The sequence below is a fragment of the Zophobas morio genome, unplaced genomic scaffold (assembly GCF_036711695.1).
Source record: "Zophobas morio isolate AGI-343-1 ecotype UQ-CSIRO unplaced genomic scaffold, CSIRO_AGI_Zmor_V1 ptg000054l, whole genome shotgun sequence".
In the NCBI taxonomy this organism is placed as follows: Eukaryota; Metazoa; Arthropoda; class Insecta; order Coleoptera; family Tenebrionidae; genus Zophobas; species Zophobas morio.
The window spans coordinates 4203780-4226231 of NW_026972159.1; the positions used below are offsets into that span (position 1 = coordinate 4203780).

General features: G+C 29.0%; 1 protein-coding gene across 1 annotated transcript in view; it reads left to right on the top strand.

Moving 5' to 3' along the window:
- Positions 1 to 22452, top strand: part of Nachralpha4 (nicotinic Acetylcholine Receptor alpha4) — a 313703-nt gene that overhangs the window by 118582 nt on the left and 172669 nt on the right. Inside the window, exons 2-3 of the mRNA XM_064074499.1 lie at positions 21769 to 21813; positions 22011 to 22120. Coding sequence (XP_063930569.1) covers positions 21769 to 21813; positions 22011 to 22120 — 155 coding nt within the window. The remainder of the gene's footprint in view (positions 1 to 21768; positions 21814 to 22010; positions 22121 to 22452) is intronic.

Genomic DNA, 22452 nt, shown 5'->3' on the forward strand with positions numbered 1-22452 from the left:
CTGAATAAAAACTATTCATTGTTGAAAGCTATTTTCGAATATACGGCAAAACTAAGCAAATTTCTCATAAGAATTAACCATTTTCAGATCGATCAAATAAACTTTAAGATTTTATATCGACAAAGGAAGACCCAACAAAAAAACGAGCGATATTCCTGTTTTATTTTCCCCATCTTTATTAACCACCATTTTTCGTTTCTTCAGTTTTTCGAATTTAGATTGAACATTTTTCAATTTACCAACTTTTGAACTTTTCAAATATTAGGTATCTGTTTTAATTTTATGTTGTTTGAATTTTTCGATCTTTCATATTTTCAAATTGAAATTTCGGATTTTGCAACTTTTACGAACCAGTGGCCACTTCTTGAGAAGTTTAAGAATTTTTTCTTATAAATAAATGGTTTCTATACCATTGACGAAATCAGAATTAAAATAAGAAATTAAACTTTTGTTTAATTTGAATGTTATTATTAATTTTATCAAATTATGTATTTTTATTGCATTTATTGTAAATACTATTCTGGACGTTTGTAAACTTTTTTAACTGATAAGAATAAAGCTTCTATCTATCTATCTATCTTATCTTTTCGTTTTTTCTTCAGTTTTTCTGTTTTTGGATTTCCTAGTTTTTCGACTTTTTAATAGTTGCATTTTTATTTTGCAATTTTTTGATTTGAAATTTCTTGAATTTTCAAGATAAAATTTTTCAATTTTAAGTTGCAACATCTGACTTATTCATAGACATTTAAATTTTTTTACCTCTTCAATTCTTCAATTTTTTTAAGGATTCTTTAGTTTCTCTATTTTTATTTCGCAAATTTCCAATTTTTCGATTTGTCGTTTTTCGAGTTTTCAGTAAAAATTTTTTTTAATTATAGATTTCCTTTGAGTTTTTCAATTTTTTTGATCATGTTTTTTAAGCTTACGATCGGTTTTCATTTTGTCGATTTTAGGTTTTTCGTTTTTCCAGTCATTCAAGTTTTGAATTGTTAAAGATACCTCATCAGTTTCTTTGATTTTTAGTTTATTTATTTGTATTTTGCAATTTTTCGATTTCACCATTTTTCAGTTTACAGAAAAAATGCAATTTAAAATTTCTCAAATTTTCCAGTTTTCAACATTTGATTTTTTCAGTTATTAAATATTTAGATTTTACAATTTTTCGATATTACAATTTTTCATTTCTCGATTGTTAATTTTTCGAATTTTCAATTTTTTTCCTCATTTTTTAAGTTTTTCATTTTTATTTTTCATTTTCCCGATCTTGTAATTTCCTTTTTCTCGATTTTATGTCACTATCGTTTGCTTTTTCATTTCCTTTTTTTTCAATGTTTCTTTAGATTTTCAATTTGTCGGTTTTCAAATTTTTCAATTTTGCTTTTTTTGCATTTTTCTATTATCCGATATTCTGATTTCTTTATTTTTCAATATTTTCAATTTTTAACCTAATTGTAAAACTGAAAAATCAAAAATAACAAAAAAGAAAGAGTGTAAAATTAAAACAGATAATTCTAAAAATTGGAAGTCAGGAAATTGAAGAACTGAAGAAACGAAAAATTGAAGAATCTAAAAAAAATTGCAAATCGAAAAGTTAAAATATAAAAAACTGAAAAATTTCCGATTGAAAAAAAGAAAAATTAAAAACTCAGAACATTGTGAAACAGAAAAAATAAAGAAAATAAAAACCGAAATGTAAAATTGCGGATCGATAAATTTATGAAATGAAAAATTGCAAATTCAAAATTTAAAAAATTCATAAAAAGGAAAATGGAAAAACCGAAAAATTTCAAATGAAAATTCGAAGAAATGCATATCGTAATACTGAATAAAACAAATTTATGAAAAATTGGACAAATTTATGAAAAATTGGACAAATTTAAATCGGGAAATTGAATAAACGAAAATTTGAAACAATTGAAATTAGAAAATCGAAAAATTGAGAAATTTAAAAATGAAAACTCGAAAAGTTGCATATAGTAAAATTGAAGAAACAAAAAAATGATAAATTGAAACAGCAAGTTGAAAAATTGGAAAAACTTAATTTAAAAAACAAGGAATTATAAAATCGGAACATTGAAAAATCGAAAAATTGTAAATATGAAGAAAATAAAAATCTGAATTGTGAAATTGCAAATAGTAAATTTGAAATTCGAATTCAAAAATTGCAAAATCCAAAATTTAAAAAATTCAAAGTTAGAAAAATCTAAAAATCGTACGATTGTAAAATAAAAACTTGGAGAAATTTTAAAAAATAGGAAACGATAAATCGAAACATCAAAAACCCCGAAAAATTGAAAAATCCTACAATCATAAATTTTTAAAAATCGAAAAACCAAAATTTAAACAATCTGCAACCTAGAAGTCAAAATATCTAGAGATCGAGAAAATGAAACATTAAAAAATTTGGTAAAATACAAAAATTTAAAAATCGGAGAACTGAAAATCGAGATAATGGCAAAATAAAAAAATCGAAAAAATTGAAAAACCCAAAAATCGAAAGGTAGAAAGGTAGAAAAAGAATCGGTAAGTCGAAAAGTCCAAAAATCGAAATTTAATAAATCAAACAATTTTAAATCAAAACCTGCAAAATAAAAAAATTGTAAAAATTGAAAAATCAAAAAATTGTAGAATTGAAAAACTGAAAAATTGATAAATCGGGAAATCGAAACATCGGAAAGTCGATAAATCGAGAATGGGAAGATTGAAAAATCGAAAAGTCGAAATCGAAAAAATCGAAAAATCGGAAGATCAAGCAACTGGGACATCAAAAACTGTCAAAAAACTAAAATGTCAAAAAATTGAGAAATCGAAAACTTGAAAAATCGACAAACCAAAAAATAGAAAAATCGAAAAATTTAAAAATGGAGAAATTTTTAACATGCAATCTATTTTAAAATAGAAAAACAAAGTCAAAAAATCGAAAATTTGAAAAATCGATATCCAAAAATTCGAAGAATCGAAAGATCAGGTAATCGAGACATGAAAAAATCTGAAATTTAGGAAGTTAAAGAATTAAATCCTCGAAAAATTAAAATGTCGAAAAGTCGAAAAATCGAAAACTCGAAAAATTTTAAAAGTGGAAAAACCGAGATACCGCAAATTCTAATCATTGAAATATTAAAAAATTAAGTGGGTAAATCGAACTATCAAAAAATCGAAAAATCCAAAATATAAAGAATCAAAATCGAAAAATTGACAATTTAAATATCGAAAAACTGGTGAATAAAAAATCGAGAAACCGAAAAATCTGAAAATCGTACGATTGTAAAATAAAAACTTGGAGAAATTTAAAAAAATGGGAAACGAAAAATCGAAACATCAAAAACCCCGAAAAATGGAAAAATCCTACAATCATAAATTTTTAAAAATCGAAAAACCAAAATTTAAACAATCTGCAACCTAGAAGTCAAAATATCTAGAGATCGAGAAAATGAAACATTAAAAAATTTGGTAAAATACAAAAATTTAAAAATCGGAGAATTGAAAATCGAGATAATGGAAAAATAAAAAAATCGAAAAAATTGAAAGACCCAAAAATCGAAAGGTAGAAAAAGAATCGGTAAGTCGAAAAGTCGAAAAATCGAAATTTAAAAATCAAAAAATTTTAAATCAACCTGCAAAATAAAAAAATTGAAAAATTGAAAAATCAAAAAATTGTAGAATTGAAAAACTGAAAAATTGATAAATCGGGTAATCGAAACATCGGAAAGTCGATAAATCGAAAATGGGAAGATTGAAAAATCGAAAACTCGAAATCGAAAAAATCGAAAAATTGGAAGATCAAGCAACTGGGACATCAAAAACTGTCAAAAAACTAAAATATCAAAAAATTGAGAAATCGAAAACTTGAAAAATCGACAAACCAAAAAATAGAAAAATCGAAAAATTTAAAAATGGAGAAATTTTTAACATGCAATCTATTTTAAAATAGAAAAACAAGGTCAAGAAATCGGAAATTTGAAAAATCGATATACAAAAATTCGAAGAATCGAAAGATCAGGCAATCGAAACATGAAAAAATCTGAAATTTAGGAAGTTAAAGAATTAAATCCTCGAAAAATTAAAATGTCGAAAAGTCGAAAAATCGAAAACTCGAAAAATTTTAAAAGTGGAAAAACCGAGATACCGCAAATTCTAACCATTGAAATATTAAAAAATTAAGTGGGTAAATCGAACCATCAAAAAATCGAAAAATCCAAAATTTAAAGAATCAAAATCGAAAAATTGACAATTTAAATATCGAAAAACTGGTGAATAAAAAATCGAGAAACCGAAAAATCTGAAAATCGTACGATTGTAAAATAAAAACTTGGAGAAATTTAAAAAAATGGGAAACGAAAAATCGAAACATCAAAAACCCCGAAAAATTGAAAAATCCTACTATCATAAATTTTGAAAAATCGAAAAACCAAAATTTAAACAATCTGCAACCTAGAAGTCAAAATATTTAGAGATCGAGAAAATGAAACATTAAAATTTAGAAAAATAAAAAAATTTAAAAATCGGAGAACTGAAAATCGAGATAATGGAAAAATAAAAAAATCGGAAAAATTGAAAAACCCAAAAATCGAAAGGTAGAAAAAGAATCGGTAAGTCGAAAAGTCGAAAAATCGAAATTTAAAAATTCAAAAAATTTAAAAAAAAACCTGCAAAATAAAAAATTGAAAAATTGAAAAATCAAAAAATTGTAGAATTGAAAAACTGAAAAATTGATAAATCGGGAAATCGAAACATCGGAAAGTCGATAAATCGAGAATGGGAAGATTGAAAAATCGAAAAGTCGAAATCGAAAAAACCGAAAAAGCGGAACATCAAAATCTGTCAAAAAAGTAAAATGTCAAAAAATTGAGAAATCGAAAACTTGAAAAATCGACAAACCAAAAAATAGAAAAATCGAAAAATTTAAAAATGGAGAAATTTTTAACATGCAATCTATTTTAAAACAGAAAAACAAATCGGAAATTTGAAAAATCGATTTAATCCTGGAAAAATTAAAATGTCGAAAAGTCGAAAAATCAAAAATTTTAAAAGTGGAAAAACCGAGATCCCGCAAATTCTAACCATTGAAATATTAAAAAATTAAGTGTGTAAATCGAACCATCGAAAAATTGACAACTTAAATATCGAAAAACTCATGAATAAAAAATCGAGAAATCGAAAAATCAAAAATCGAACAAATTAAAAATTCGAAATATCGAAAAGTCGAAAAATTGAAGAATCGAGGTAATAAAAAATCCTAAAACTGAAATACCGAAAAATTGCGATATCGAAAAATTGAAGAATCGACAAATCGAAATTTGAAAAGTTAAAAATTTAAAAATCAAAACCTGAAAACCGAAAAATTGTAGTATTGAAAAACTGAAAAATAAAAAAATTCGGGAAATCGAAACCACGACAATTCGAGAAATCGAGAAATCGGAAAATCACAAAAATCGAAATATCCAGCAACTGGTACATTAAAAAATATACAATTTAAGTCGTCAAAATATCGAAAAATTTAAAAATGCAGAAACTGAAAAACTCCCAAAATTGAAATGTTGAAAAATCGAGAGACCAACGAATCGAAACTCGAAAAATTTAAAAATGTAGAATTCAAGAAATCGAAATCTTAAAAATCGAAAAACTGAAAAACCGAAGAAACGAGATATCGAAAAATCTAAAATTTAAAGAATCAACACTGAAAAATCGAAAAATCGAAAAATTCAAAAGTATAAAATATAAAAATAATGTTCGACCAATTTTTTTCTCTTACACTGGGATAAATATTTTCTATATTGTTTTTACTCCATAGAGGTTATTGCAAAAAGGTAAAATTTGGTAAAACCAAATTTGATAATTTTTTGAAAAAGCTTGACATGTATTTCTGCCTAAATAACTTTCGACCAATTTTTTGCAACAACAATCGGTAGGTACAGATCGTGGTCCTGAGAACATTTCTCCTAGTAGAAAAGAACCATTTCGGGATCGATTATCCAAAACTTGAAGGTGTTTCCAAATATGGTGGAGGCGCCGGGATAATAAATTATCTTAAACACAGTTAATCCCAAAATTTTTGAAAATACGGCAACACAAAAAATAGGGTAAAACCACAAAATTTCCCCTCGTCCAGGACACACCCCTGAATATTTCAAACGTGTAACTTTTTCTTCCAACAAAGAAACCCTAACAAAAAACCCGAGTAACCCCCATGTTTTATTTCTTCCCCCTGTGTATCAAACACTAACAAATCCACACAAAAACATCACAGAAAGGCACTTCCAGCCGCTCTCGCCACCTCTCCGGCCCAATTTTTCTCTTCCTCCTAATAAATTCTCGCATCCACCACCCAACCACTCGTTCCTCATTGCATAAAAGCGCCATTTTCATCTGTTCTTTTTTAAACCGGGTTATTTATTTCCATTTGCCTCAAGCCCGCGCTAAACCCCGATAAACACCTCCAGTTTGTCTCGCGCCAAACCTCAACCTCATATCGCGACAAATGTTGCTTTTTTCGAAAATGCGACTTCGTCGGCCACGTTCCTATTTATGGGCAGTAACGGGAATTGTAGTTTCCATGTAGGTTCTGTGAAAGGTTGGCGCAGTCGATGGCAACGTTGAGGTCGTAATCCGCACTAAATAATTCAACAGAGCTGTACGCGAGATCCCTGTGCAGCCGCGTAAAGCGCCCTTTGGGTGTGACTGTTCAAGGGGGAAAAACAGATAAGTCGGAGTATTGTGGTAAAAAAGCTAACGGTGTTTAGGGGGAATTGGCAGGTGGTTGCGGGGTTTCGGAAATTGCGGTTACGTGACTGCTATGTAACGACGAAATAATACAGAAAAATGTCGTTAAAAATGGAAAACTAATAATTCGGAAATGTGGTGCCAAAAACGCTAATCGTGGTAATGGAATATTGGCAGAAATTTGGATATTTTCATTAAATTTAGTGGTCGTAAATCAGGTGTATTGATGGTAATTGGAAGCGTTGGTTCGACAGGAGGCGATTAGGGATCTATAATTTGCATGTATTAGCGCTTGGAGGGTTCACAAAAGACGAATGTGTGTATTATTACACAGAATACATGTCAAACTAACGATCTGTCAATGAAAAGCTAAAAGTTGTATTTCGGCGAATATTTTTATTTTGTTTTCTTTTACTAAAGTATTTTAATAATTAATAAGGCGACAAAATGGTGCCCCGCCACACTAGTCTTTTGTGTGTTCTCTCTTTTCGAATAACCAATAAATGAGAAACATATTTAAAAAAAATAGCTCCAAATTTTATTAAATTTCTTTGAAAAATGAGAAAATCTTTTCAAAAAATTTTCTGAAAATCTGAACGTAGGTCCCACAAAAGTAAAAATTGGTGGTTTTTAATTTTTCCAATTTTTTAATTTTGCATTTCCAATTTTTTCATGTTTTGGTTTACTCGATCTTTCGATTTTTCGATTCCTCGGTTTTAGATTTTTTAGTTTCCCAATTTAAAAAAATTTTTCATTTTAGGATTTTTCAATTTTTCGATTTAACGAGGTTTCGATGTCTCGAGTTTTCGTTGTCGATTGTTTAAAATTTCGATTTATCCATGTTTCAATTTTTCAATTCTTCGATTTTTGAAACTTTTGAATTTTTTAAATTTCGGATTTTGCAATTTTTGGATTTGAATTTCTCGATTTTTATCTTCCATTTCTCAAATTTACGATTTGCAATTTTAGATTTTTATTTTATTTATATTTTTTCAATTTTTTGTTTCTTTAATTTTTCAATTGGTCATAGTTCAATTTTTCATTTTTAAATTTTTCAATTTTTACATTTGCAATTTTTTCTATCTTATTTTCCTTATTTTTATTTTATAATTTTTTGTCTTCCATAATCAATGTATTCAATTTTACGATGTGCATCCCTTCGAGTTGTCATTTTTAAATTATTAAGATTTCAGATTTTCCAATTTTTGTATGTTTCAATTTTTAAATATTTCAATTTTTCAATTTGCAATTTCCCAAGTTTCCAATTTTTAATTTTTTTAATTTTGAATTTCCAATTTTTCGTTTCTTCAGTTTTTTTATTTCAATTTTTCTTTACTGTTTTTGTTTGCTTTATTTTTTCAATTTTTCTGTTCTCAATGTTCTGAGTTCTTTCGAGTTGCAATTTTGTTTTAGATTTTTTAGTTTTTCGAATCAAAAAATTGGAAAATTTGCAAAATTGTAGAAATGAAAATCAAAAATGCAAACTTTGAAAAATCTAAACAGTGGAAATCAAGAAATTGAAAAATTGAAGAAACAAAAAATTGAAAAATTGATTAGATTAAAAATTAAAAAAATGCAAAATCGAAAAAACGAAATATTCTAAAATAGAAATATTGAAAATTAAAGAAATCAGGAAATTGAAAAATGCAAAAATTTCAAAATTTATAAATTGGAAAACCGAGGAATTCAAAAATCAAAGATTGAAAATTTGAAGAATTGAATAAACAGAAAATTATAAAATAGAAATAAAGAAAATGAAAAAACGAACAATAGTGACATCAAATCGAGAAAAACGAGGAAAAAAAATCGAGAAAATGAAAAATAAGAATTTAAAACTTGAAAAATTGAGGCAAGGAAAAATTGAAAATTCGAAAAATCAACAACTGAGAAATTGAAAAATAGAAAAATGAAAAATTGCATGTCGAATTATTTAAAAACTGACAAACTGAAATGTTGAAAAATGAAAAAAATGGCCAAATACAAAAATTGCGAAATACAAATCAATCAAAAAACTGAGGAATCTTTAAAAAATCAAAACTACTGAAAAAACGAAAAATGTAAAATCGACAAACTAAAAACCCGAAAAATCGAAAGCTTGAAAAATTTAAATTAATATGAAAATAAAGTGTTTAAAAATTGAAAAACTCAAAGTTGAAAGATCCATATTTAAAAAAAATTTAAATTGAAAACTCGAAAAACGACAAATCGAAAAATTTTAAAATTGAAAAATGGCAAAATAAAAATAGAGCAACCGAAAAATCTTAAAAAAATCAAAAATTGAAATTCGGAAAGATTAAAAAATGCAAAAATTGCAAGATTTAAAAATTGGAAAATCGAGGAATTCAAAAATCAAAGATTGAAAATTTGAAGAATTGAATAAACGGAAAATTATAAAATAGAAATAAAGAAAATGAAGAAACAAACAATAGTGACATAAAATCGAGAAAAAGGAAAATAAGAATTAAAAACTTGAAAAACTGAGGAATGGAAAAATTGAAAATTCGAAAAATCAACAACTGAGAGACTGAAAAATAGAAAAATGAAAAATTGCAAATCGAATTATTTACGAACTGAGAAACTCAAATGTTGAAAAATGAAAAAATTACCAAATACAAAAATTGCGAAATACAAATCAATCAAAAAACTGAGGAATCTTTAAAAAATCGAAACTACTGAAAAAACGAAGAATGTAAAATCGAGAAACTAAAAATCCGAAAAATCGAAACCTTGGAAAATTTAAATAAAAATAAACTTAAAATGTCTAAAAATTGAAGAACCCAAAGTTGGAAGATCCATATTTAAAAAAAATTAAATTGAAAACTCGAAAAATGACAAATCGAAAAATTTTAAAATTGAAAAATGGCAAAATAAAAATAAAGCAACTGAAGAAACTTTAAAAAATCAAAAACTGAAATTTCGAAAAATTGAAAAATGCAAAAATTGCAAAATTTCAAAATGGGAAAACTCAGGAATTCAAAAATCAAAGATTGAAAATTTGAAGAATTGAATAAACGGAAAATTATAAAATAGAAATAAAGTAAATGAAAAAACAAACAATAGTGACATAAAATCGAGAAAAAGGAAGTAAAAATATCGGGAAAATGAAAAATAAGAATTAAAAGAATTGAGGAAAGGAAAAATTGAAAATTCGAAAAATCAACAACTGAGAGACTGAAAAATAGAAAAATGAAAAATTGAAAATCGAATTATCTACGAACTGAGAAACTCAAATTTTGAAAAATGAAAAAATGGCCAAATACAAAAAAGGAACCTTTAAAAAATGAAAATTATTGAAAAAACGAAAAATGTAAAATCGACAAACTAAAAACCCGAAAAATCGAAAGCTTGAAAAATTTAAATAAAAATAAAATTAAAATGTCTAAAAATTGAAAAACTCAAAGTTGAAAGAGCCATATTTAAAAAAAAATTATATTAAAAACTCGAAAAACGATAAATCGAAAAAATTTAAAATTGAAAAATGGCGAAATAAAAATAGAGCAACTGAAAAATCTTCAAAAATTCCAAAATTGAAATTTTGAAAAATCTAAAAATGCAAACCGCAAAACTGAAAATTCGAATAGTTGAAGAAGAACTTGAAAAGTCTAAAAACTGAAAGAATTAGATGTTTCAAAATATACCAATTAAGAAATTTTATTTTGGAAATAGGAGAAATTTCAAATCAAAAAATTGCAAAATAAAAATCGAACAATTAAAAAGGGAAAAAATGAGAAAACATATTTTAAAATTTTTTCAAAAAATATGAAAATGAACACTGTCCGAATCAAGAAAGGGTTACTTTGTAAATTTTTTTCTGTAAATTAATCTATAAAACCGGGAAAATACGTACTTATGAAATATTTTTATTCCAAATTATTTATGAAAATAGCAAAATGTCTAGGAAAAAGTTTTCCTCGATTTGATATCACAGATTTTTGTGTTTTCATGTGGTTTATTTTTTAATGTTTCTTTCGATTTTATAATTTTTCGTTTTTCTGTTTTCTTCGATTTTAAAATTTTTTGGAATCACAATTTTTCGTTTTTTTTTTTAATTTTCTTTTTTTTTTTATTTCTCCATTTTTCAATCTTTCGGTTTCATCTTTTTTCTTTTCTGTAAATTTAATTTTTTCCATTTTTCAATTTCTCGACTCCCAAATTTTTCAATTTTTCGATTTGCATTTTTCAATTTTTGACTTTTCGATTTTTTAGTTTTTCATTTTTTAATTTTTAATCTTTTGAATTTTTTTTTATTTTAACTTTTCATTTTCCCGATTTATCGATTTTCACTTTCTCAATTTGATATAATTTTTTGGTTTTTGATTTCTTTTATTTTTTTAATATTTCTTTCGATTTTATAACTTTTCGTTTTTCCTTTTTCTTTGTTTTTACAATTTTTTGACATCACAGTTTTTCGTCTTTTCACTTTCTCTTATTTTTGAAATTTTCCCTGTTTCAATGTTTCCGATTTCATAATTTTTCGTTCTTGTTACTTTAAATTTTTCCACTATATTTTTCAATTTCTCAATTTTTCATTTTTGGATTTTTCAATTCTTTGTTTGCCCATTTTTCAACATTCTTGATTTTTATTTTTCAGTTTCCCGATTTTTTAATTTTCATTTTCTCGATTTGATATCACAGATTTTTGTGTTATCATATGTTTTATTTTTTAATGTTTCTTTCGATTTTATAATTTTAATTTTTTGTTTTTCCGTTTTCTCCGATTTTACAAGTTTTTGGTACACAACACAATTTTTCGTTGTTTCACTTTCTTTAATTTTGTTAATTTTTTTATTTTTCAATTTTTTGATTTGCATCTTTGAATTTTTTTCACATTCCGATTTTTCAGTTTCTTAGTTTTTAATTTTTCTATTTTTCAATTTTTTTTGATGTTTGTTTTGATTTACTAATTTTCATTTTCTTGATGTTATGTGACAACTTTTCGTTTTTTTTCATTTCCTTTACCCATTTCTATCTATTTTATAATTTTTCGTTAATTCAATTCTTTAATTCTTCAATACTTGATTTTTCAGTTCCTCGATTTCAATTTTTTAATTCCTCGATTTCAATTTTTCAATTTTTTAATTTTTCAATTTTGCAAATTTTGGATCTATCAATTATCAGATTTTTCGATTTCTTTAATTTACAAAATTTCGATCGAACAATATTTCGTTTTTTCGATTTTTAAGTTTCCCAATTTTCAAATTTTCGATTTTTCAGTTTTTCGTTTCTTCAGTTTTCCAGTTCTTTATTTCCAAATTTAAATTTCTCAAAGTTTTCATTTTTATTTTTTGTCTTTTATTTTTTAATTTTTCAGTTTTACAGCTTTGCAAATTTCCATTTTCTCTGCTCGAAAAGTTGAAAACCCGAAAAATTACAAAAAAGGTTAAAAATCGAAAAACTAAACAATCGAAAAAAATATCGAAAAATTGCAATTCGAAGACCTGAAGAAAATTGGAGAAACTGAAAAATCGAAAAAAGTAATGAATTTAAAAATTGGTCAGAAGAAAAAAAAAACTTAAAAATGTCACATTGAAATAAAAAAATAATATTATTGAAAAAATTGTTACAGCTTGCTCTGTTGAACGAAAAAAATGTCTTAGGTGACGTTCGTTAATTATTAATCGAGAAAAATTAGAAAATATTTTGAAAAAGGTTTCTAAAAAATGTTACAACGAACTCGGTTCGAGTTGAAGAAAATATATAGGAATTTGTGTAAATTAGTCCCTTTTGCTGTATTGTCTAAAAAACGAGAAAGAAGAGAACGGTAAAACGGTTATTTTTTGTGTATTTATTCAGTTCATTTATGAAACAAGAAAACTGCTGGGTATTTTTTTTTAGAAAATTGTGTAGACTCATCAGTCTATTCGAATGGAAGACAATGATGATTTGCAAACAAATTTATCACCTACAATACAAAACACTAGACAACACAGTTTCTCGTTTGAGGTCTGAAAAAAATGAGACGGAGATATACACAGCGAGAACAGAATGTAATAACGCAATAAAAGACTCAAAGAACTGAAAAAAAATGTATGTTTATTATCAAAGCTCTTATTTCCTCAAACAGGAAAAACTTTTCACGATTCTCACAAAAGTAGCAAAATGCAACTTTTAACGACTGCCTTGCAGCACCTCTTCCTTAATGAGGCTCTCCTGTACCCAGCAAATCAATACTCACTCTGCATTAATTGGGCCCTGACATGCTTTAATGATGCAAGTTATGCATTCGAGAGTCCCAAAATAGCACAATTATCAGTCGCAATGCCTGAAATCTTGAACAACGAATTGCACTCCGACAAACCCGCCCATAATTGGACATAAACGCACAACAAACAAGTCTCATTTTTCCGTAAACTGTCACTATGTACCGTGCAAATTATGCAAAAAACTGCGCATCACGATTCGTCGAAATTAAAACCGTTTGAAACTTTCCATTGATTGGTTTTTACGAGGGCTTTGTGTGGCGGAATTCCCGATTTCGTGTTTTCGTAGGCATATTCCAGACGACACATGAAAATTACGTACTTTGGAGATATCAAAAGGGCCATAATCTGATTCGGTCGCAAATTAGCCCGAAGTTCTCGTAGTCGGCTCGTCCGAGCACGATGGTATTTATCATCCGCTACAAGAAAATGCCAGTGACCTATTTCATGTTGTGTTGAGCAAGGACAAAATTCGGGACGATTAAACCTGGAAAATTATAACCGGATTTGTCAGAGTCGGGGATTTTATTCTAAGCGGGAGTTTTCTGGTGGCACCGTGGTGTTTACGGGCGCCCTAGGGGCCTAGACGTCGTTCACTAGTTAAATATTGAACGTTTGCTCTTCGGTAATTATCGTCATTAATAATTCGAAATTCCGTAGTGGAATCACGGGAGAAAATTTTTAATTTATTGGGTGTGCAGAGCGCGCAAATATTTAGCGGAGAGATAATTTTACAGTGTCTACACCCCAAAAATGGAAAGTATTATTCTTTCTCATATTTCTCTGTGAATATTACATTTTTTAACACTCGCTGAAATTCCTCGTAAAATTCCGCCGCAGAAAATGGTTCGCATTTTATTAACTAAATATCTTTTCACGCAGTGGTGATGAGGGTTCGCACACTGGGTTGTAAAAATTCGCGCAAAAAAAGTGATAGTTCAGATTTTTGGCGCCTACATGGGTTGACATTACGAATTCTGGTTATACAATTATGTGTTATACAATTCGTTCTGTTCTACTTTCTGCTATTAGAAACCAGCCCTTTAGACACATTATCGAAAAATTTTGCTTTTCTTTCGGTTATTTGGAGAGGTCTAGAAAAATCACAACATATTTGTAATATCACAAAAATTCGCTATTCACGAATTTTTTTTTTATTCGAAAATAGTAAGTTTAATTAATTAATTCATCTGATGGTGTCCACAAGAATAAGCCTTTTGTGTAAGTTTTTGTCCTTATTTGTCATTTTATTGTAAGATGATTATGTGATAATATTTAATTTTTTGTTGTAAAATCTGTTTATCTAGTATGACGTCAAACCGGAGCTCGTTTTTGGTGTATGACGTAGGACATGAAATAAAAACTGCCTGCAATTTATTAATGCATCTTCCACTATTATTTATTTACTTATTATAACCAGGAGTAACAAAATATGTTCTATTAAAAACAATTGTGTGTAGTCCATAAAGAAGACATCTGTATTTTATGTCTGTATAATCATCCTTTATATATTTCTTTTCAGCAAAGTCATAGATGTATAATTTTTTGTTTTATTACGTTTAAAAGTTTAAAAATTTTAGAAAATAACTTCTCAACTTAACAAATTAACAAAAAACTATAGGTGTAATTTTATGTTAAAGTATTTGGATCAAGTTAGAAGTTGGACTAAAAAATAGGTATATTTGTTGAAACAATCGAATTTTAATCTGTTATTATTATTATTATTTTTAGTAATGCATGTGTTTGAAAATTGTTTTACATTATTCTTCTCTTCCTAGGCGAATTTAAATTTATTTATTTACGAAGTTTATAAGGTCCTCTGGGAGGAAAATGAGTAATATGATTTAGGACCAGCATCTGCATCGAAGACTCTAATTTTATTTCGTTTAATATGTTAATGTCCACTATTTTAAGATAAGTTTTTAAACTTTTATTTTGAATAATATTACAAAAATATCTAGAAATTTACAACTATTAATTGTATTCATTATTAGTTTTAAACAATTTTTTTATACTAAAAAGTGAACTTATTCAATATCTTCAGAATAACATACATATTTTTTCAGAAAATTTTCTTCTTTTAAATTTTGATGGTTTTCAGAGAAAAACGTGCATAAGACAAGTTTGTATAACACGATTACTTAAGAACATATTTCGTATGGTAATTTCTCTTAGAAAAATAAGGATTTTACAATTAAGCTCCGCCCCTCGGATTACGACGATTAAAAAAAAAATCATCAGAATTGAGATAGGGCGGGTGGGCGGGGCATATATTTAGCCTTCTTCTCTTAAGATACATAGCCATCTTTTGACAACAAGAAACTTAGAACATGGTTAAAATTGTTTTTGCAAGGAAATATGGATTTTTAAATTATGGGGCGGACCCTAATAGCAAAATCGATGTTTCCTTATACAACATTTCCAAATAAACATGTGTTAAATTTCATATTGTAAAAAGAAGTCTACACATATTAAAACAAAAAGGTAAATGTAGGCCCGCCCACCCACCCTATCTCAATTGTGATGATTTTTTTTATTCGACATGTACCAATGGGGCGGAACTTAACTGAAAAATTCTTATTTCCTTAAAAGAAATTAAAAACATGTGTTCGAATACTGTGTTGTTTAAAAATACTATGTATGTTGAGAAACAGGACACAACATTAACCCCGCCCACCCACCCATCTCAATTGTGATGTTTTTTTTATTCTGAGAAAGTTAAAAAAAAATACTTTTTTATAGACAAATATGGATTTTTTCATTAGGCTTCCCTTCCATCTTACAAGGAACGAAAAATTATCACAATTGAGAATTGAGATCAGAGCAGGTATGGGTGGGGCTTAATCTTTCGATTTATTTTGCCTATTTGTCTATTTTTGGCCACGAGTACCTTTTTTGCATTTTTTCGGCCTATTTTACTTTTTTTCAATGAATGGGTGGGGCTTATCTTTTGGCCTTCTTTTTTATTTAATTCTTAAGAATATCTGTCACATGGTAATTTCTCATAGAAAAATAAGGATTTTACATTTGAGCTCCACCCCCCGGTTTACGACGAATAAAAAAATATATATTACGATTGAGACAGGGCGGGTGGGCGGGGCTTCTATTTTCCTTTTTCTCTTAATATACATAGCCATCTTTTGACAACAAAAAACTTAGAACATGATTAAAATGACACATTTTTGCAAATAAATATGAATATTGTAACTATGGGGCGGAGCTAAATTGCAGAATTGATATTTTCTTATACAAATTTACCATTTTAAACATGTTTTAAGCTTCACGTTGTGAAAAGAAGTCCACATACATTAAAACAAAAAGGCAAAATGTAAGCCCGCCCACCCGCCCTGTCTCAATTGGGATGTTTTTTTTTATTCGCCGTCTACCAAGAGGGCGGAGCTTAACTGCAAAATACTTACTTCTTTTCAAGAAATTGAAAACCTGTTTTTGAGTATCGTGTTGTTCAAAGAATACTAATCAACTCAAAATCAAATCATTAATTTTGCAGTTAAGCTCCGCCCCTCGGCTTACGACGATTAAAAAAAAATCATCAGAATTGAGATAGGGTGGGTGGGCGGGGCTTATATTTTGCTTCTTTTTTCTTAATATTCATAGCCATCTTTTGACTACAAGAAACTTAGAACATAGTTAAAATGGTACATTTTTACAAGGAAATATAGATTTTACAATTGTGAGGCGGAACCTAATTGCAAAATCGATATTTCCGTATACAAATTTTCCATGTATTAAGTTTCAGGTTGCGAAAAGAGGTCTACATATATTGTAAAACAAAAAGGCAGGATGTAAGCCCGCCCACCCGCCCTATCTCAATTGGGATGATTTTTTTTATTCGCCGTCAACCAAGAGGGCGGAGCTTAACTGCAAAATACTTATTTCTTTTCAGAGATTAAAAACATGTTTCTGAGTATTGTGTTGTTCAAAGGATACTGTATATATTACGAAAAAAAAGTAAAATATAAACCCCGCCCACACACCACATCTCAATCGTGATGATTTTTTTATTCTTAGAAACTTAAAACATGTGTAAAATGGTAATTTTTTTTGAAAGAAAATATGGATTTTGCAGTTATGCTCCGCCCCTAAGTCTGCCAACGAATGAAGACTTCATTACTGTTTAGATCAGGGCAGGTATGGGTGGGACTTAATCTTTGGTTTTCATTTTTTCTTAATATAAATAGTATTCTTTGAATAACACGATACTCAAAAACATGGTAATTTCTTGTAGAGACATAGTAGGGACTTTGCAATTGAATTCCGCCCCTTTGGTTTTCGACGATTAAAAAAAATCTTCACAACTGAGATAGGGCGGGTGGGCGGGGCTTATATTTTGCTTGTTTTCTTAATAGACGTAGTCGTTTTTTGAGAACAAGCAACTGAAAACATGTTTAGAATCGTAAATTGTTGTAGACAAATATGGATCTTGCTACTAAGCCCCGCCCCTCGATCTGACAACGAATGAAAATTTCCTCACAATTGAAAATTATTGAGATCGGGGCGTATGTAGGTGGGGCCTAATTCTTGGCTTTATTTTTTTCGTAATAAGGTGTATAGAATTCGTTGAACAACAGGATATTCAAAAACATGTTTTTAATTTCTCGTAGAAAAATAAGGATTTTGCAGTTAAACTTCGCCTCTCAGCTTACCACGAATAAAAAAGGTCATCAGAATTGAGATAGGGCGGGTGGGCGGGGCATATATTTTGCCTTTTTTTCTTAATATACATAGCCATCTTTTCACAACAAGAAACTTAGAACCTGGTTAAAATGGTACATCTTTGCAAGGAAATATGGAGTTTGCAAATATAGGGCGGAGCCTAATTGCAAAATCGGTATTTCCTTATACAAATTTACCATTTTAAACATGTTTTAAGTTTCATGTTGTTAAAAGAAGTCTACACATATTAAAAGAAATAGGTAAAATGTAGGCCCGCCCACCCGCCCTTTCTGAATTGTGATGATTTTTTTATTCGTGGTAAGCCGAGGGGCGGAGTTTAAGTGCAAAACACTTATTTCTTTATAATAAATTAACAACATATTTTTGAGTATCGTGTTGTTTAAAGAATACTATGTATATTAAGGAAAGAAGGCAAAATATCGACCCCGCCCACCCACCTCATCTTAATTGTGATGATTTTTTTTATTCTTAAAATCTTAAAACTCGTTTAAAATAGTACATTTTTTTTAGGAAATATGGATTTTGCAGTTAAGCTCCGCCCCTCAGCTTACGACGAATAAAAAAAATTATATTTCGATTAAGATAGGGTGGATGGGCGGGGCTTATATTTTACCTTTTTTTTCTTAGTATTCATAGCCATCTTTTCACAACACGAAACTTAACTCAACACTAATTTGTTACGGTGGAACAGAAATATTAGAATTAGTGTTAGAAATAAGCTGAGAGTACTCCGTAGGTTTAGAAGCAATAAACACACTATTGCGTCCTATTTACAGTGTACTAGTTTAAGCTTTCCCCTTCAAGCTAAAACAATGGTGTTTACAGAATTTTAATATCCCTATTCGTTCTGAAGATATAAGGTCGCGGAATTTTAACTGGGACACTGGGTATAATTAAAAGACTAACGCCAGCATGTGTTGAAAATATATATTTATTCGGTTATTTTAGTAGCGTGGCTGGATTTTTCAGGAAATTTTCCAAGAGCCCAATTTTTCAGTATGAGATTTTATGAAATTTTTAACTTTTTTCGAAGATCGATGAAAATGATCTAAAAGAAGTTTCTGTGGACGTCAAGGTCCAAAATTTACTTTTGGCTTGATTTCTTCGAAAATTTATACTATTTTTCAGGAATCACCAAAAGTAAATACGGCAATTTTTATAATTTAAAAAGAAAATTAATTTGAAAACGATACCTTGAAGAGTTTCTTCTGGGACCATCAACACGTTACATTTTTCGAATTATTATGTTAAAATCTGTGTTTCACAATTTTTGGTGAATTTTTAGGCAATTTTTCTAAAAGCTCAAATTTTCAAAATGAAATTCTATGAAAATTTTGAGATAGGGCGAGTGGGCGGGGCTTGCATTTTGTCCTGTTGTTCTAACTGTACGTAGTTTTCTTTTCACAACCAAAGACGTAAAACTTTATCAAAATTGGTAATTTTTTATGCAAATATGGATTTTGCAATTACGCCCGCCCCTCGGTCTGACAAGGAATGAAAAATTAATCGGAATTGAGATGAGGGCGGGTGGGCGGGGCTTATATTTTGCTACTTTTTTAATATATTTCTCTACGAAAGTGTTCCATTGTGTTCTTTGAACAACACGATACCCAAAATCATGTTTTTAATTTCTCATGGAAAAATAAGGACTTTGCAGTTAAGCTCCGCCCCTCGGTTTACGACGAATAAAAAAAATATATATCACGATTAAGATAGGGTGGGTGGGCGGGGCTTATATTTTACCTTTTTTTTTCTTAATATACATAGCCATCTTTTCACAACACGAAACTTAACTCAACAGAAATTTGGCACGGCGGAATAGAAAAATTAGAATTAGTGTTAAAAATGAACTGAGGGTATTCCATAGGTTTAGAAGCAATAAACACTATTGCGTCATACTAATTTAAATTTTTCCCTTCAAGCTAAAAACAATGGTGTTTACAGAATTTTAATATCTTTATTCGTTCTGAAGATATAAGTTCACGAAATTTTAACTGGGACACTCGGTATATCTAAAAGACTAACGCTAACATATGTTGAAAATACATATTTATCCGGTTGTTTTAGTAGCGTGAGTGGATTTTTCAGGCAACTTTCCAAAAGCCCAATTTTTCAGTATGAGATTTTATGAAATTTTTGACTTTTTTCGAACATCGATGAAAATTATCTAAAAGAAGTTTTTATAGATGTGAAGCTTCAAAATGTACTTTCGGCTTGATTTCTTCGAAAATGTCTATTATTTTTCACGAATCACCAAAATTAATAATGACAATTATTATGATTTTTCAAAAAATTGAATTTGAAAACGATACCTTGAAGATGTTGATCCAGGACCGTCAACACTACATGTTTCGAGTTATCTTGTTAAAATCACAATTTTTGGTGAATTTTTAGGCAACTTTTCTAAAAGCTCAAATTTTTAAAATAAAATTTTATGAAAATTTTGTATTTTTTCGAGTAGCGTTCACATTTTACGAATTACCTCGTCGAGATTTATAGTCCAGAATTTCTGGCGAATTTTCGGCAATTTTTCCAAAAGTTCAATTTGTCAATAGATTTTATGGAATTTTTGACTTTTTTCGAGTTTAAAATTGTGTAAAAGAATTTTTTAGTGATTTCGACCTTCAAGATCTGTTTTCGGTTTCACCTCTTCGAAAAGTTTTACCATTTTTCCAAATCGCCAAAATAGATTATGGCAATTTTTAAAAATATTTAAAAATTTTATTTTGAAAACGAATTTGTCGAGATCTATATTCCAGAATTTTTAGTGGATTTTTAGGTAACTTTTCCAAAAGCCTTAGTTTTCAATTAAAATAATTATTATTAAGAGAGGTTTTGCAAATGAAGCCGAAATTTACTTTCGCGTATATTTTGTTTTTTTTTTCTTATTCTACATAGCTATCTTTTCACAACAAGAAACTTAGAACGTGTTTAAAATTGTACATTTTTGCAAGGAAATATGGGGTTTTTGTAATTGTGGGGTAAGAAGTCTACATATATTAAATCAAAAAGACAAAATGTTAGCCCGCCCACTCACCCTGTCTCAATTGTGATGATTTTATTTATTCGCCGTGAACCAAGGGTGCGCAACTTAACTGCAAAATACTTATTTCTTTACAACAAATTTAAAATATATTCTTGAGTTTCGGAAAAACAGGCAAAATATAATTGGAAGTGAGCTCGTTTTTGTCCTCTGGCGTTACATAAAGTATGTTATAATTTTAGCGTATTAAGTTAACCCGACCTGAACTAATATGATCTGACCTGCCCTGATCTAAATTTCAATCTCTCACTAATTGTGTTTTCGTAGCATGAAAATTAGAAAAAATCAATGGTAAGAAACAAAAGGCATTTTTCCCTTTTATAATTTCACTAGAGCACATCATCTGATTTCTTCGTCTTGGACTTTATTCCATTAGACGCATATATTTAATTGTTGATGTTCAATTAAACTTAATGACGCTTTTATGCCTCATAAATTTCTACTAAAATAAATTTTTATATCTCTCAGAAAATTTGCCGATTTATTTATCTCAGTCTCATCAAGCCCCTCCATATCGCGATAATTACGAAAAACCCCCGAAAAACTAAAAATCTTACGGCACTTTTTCCGCACTTTCGCCATCTGCAAAATTTAACTTCCCGTTCAACTTTAATCAGACTTCTATAAAACTTTCCTTTACAACCATTCACAAGTGCCGTACTTGTTTTAATATGAACCGACAGAAAAAGGAAATGAAAAAATAAGAATATTAGAGAAAGCTGTTGGCCCGAAAATGATATCTTTCAAGGCGAAGTATATCGAATTCTACTTTCGTTGCGTAATTTCACTTTGACGCGATATTTAATTACGACGACGCCTCTCGTCGCGATACACCGAATAACCCCAATCGGAAAATATTTATCGACGCTAATTAACTTTCGTACAGGTGTCCTAGAAGTTTTGACGGACAAATCCGGCCAACTTTAAAACTGTCACGGCAGCATTAGGCCGCTTCAATTAGGACTTAATTCCAGTAAAGTTTTGTTTAGGGCATCGATTGGTGATCCTGGACTTAAATCAAGCTTTGCTAATTACAGCAACAGCAAAAAGTTATTCAATTAAAGCGCAAATCTGATTGTCGTTATTAATGTGGGTTTGTTTTATTTGCAGAACTTGAAGAACCAGATAATGACGACGAACCTGTGGGTGGAGCAGGTGAGTTTTTTATTGTCCAGAAGACACTAATTCCGGTTCCCTCGTCGCAATAATTCGGCACTAAATTCTCTTGTAAACTCACCAATAAACAAAATTATCCTCTTTAGAAACCGTCGATCTTTATTTAAATAATTCCGTTTTATTGGCTACTAAAAGGCAAAGTGGATGTTAAATTTAATTAAATGTGGTCGTTGCAGTCGTGGTACGACTATAAGCTGCGATGGGAGCCGAAGGAGTACGGGGGGGTTCACATGCTTCACGTTCCTTCGGACCACATATGGCGGCCCGATATAGTGCTGTACAATAAGTAAGTTGCTTTAAATTTTTTATTTTTCTAGTCATTTAGGTTTGGGTAGTGGTAGCTTGTTGTTCTTTTTACGATTAATGGTTGGGTTTCAGATGTCAAGTGTAGATGTGATTTTTCCTACGTTTCCTCTTGCTTCCCTCCATTCACTGCGTTTATTTACATTTGACGAGCGTATAAAGGTGTCAAAACTTAAAGCAAACACGTTTTTCGCGCCGTGAGGTGAACACTCAACAATGAATTTATTCCAAATCTGGGGATATACCCGACTGAATTAAATTCACAAATACGCTCCATTTATACAGTTTCCCGAAATCAATTAATTCATGCGTGTT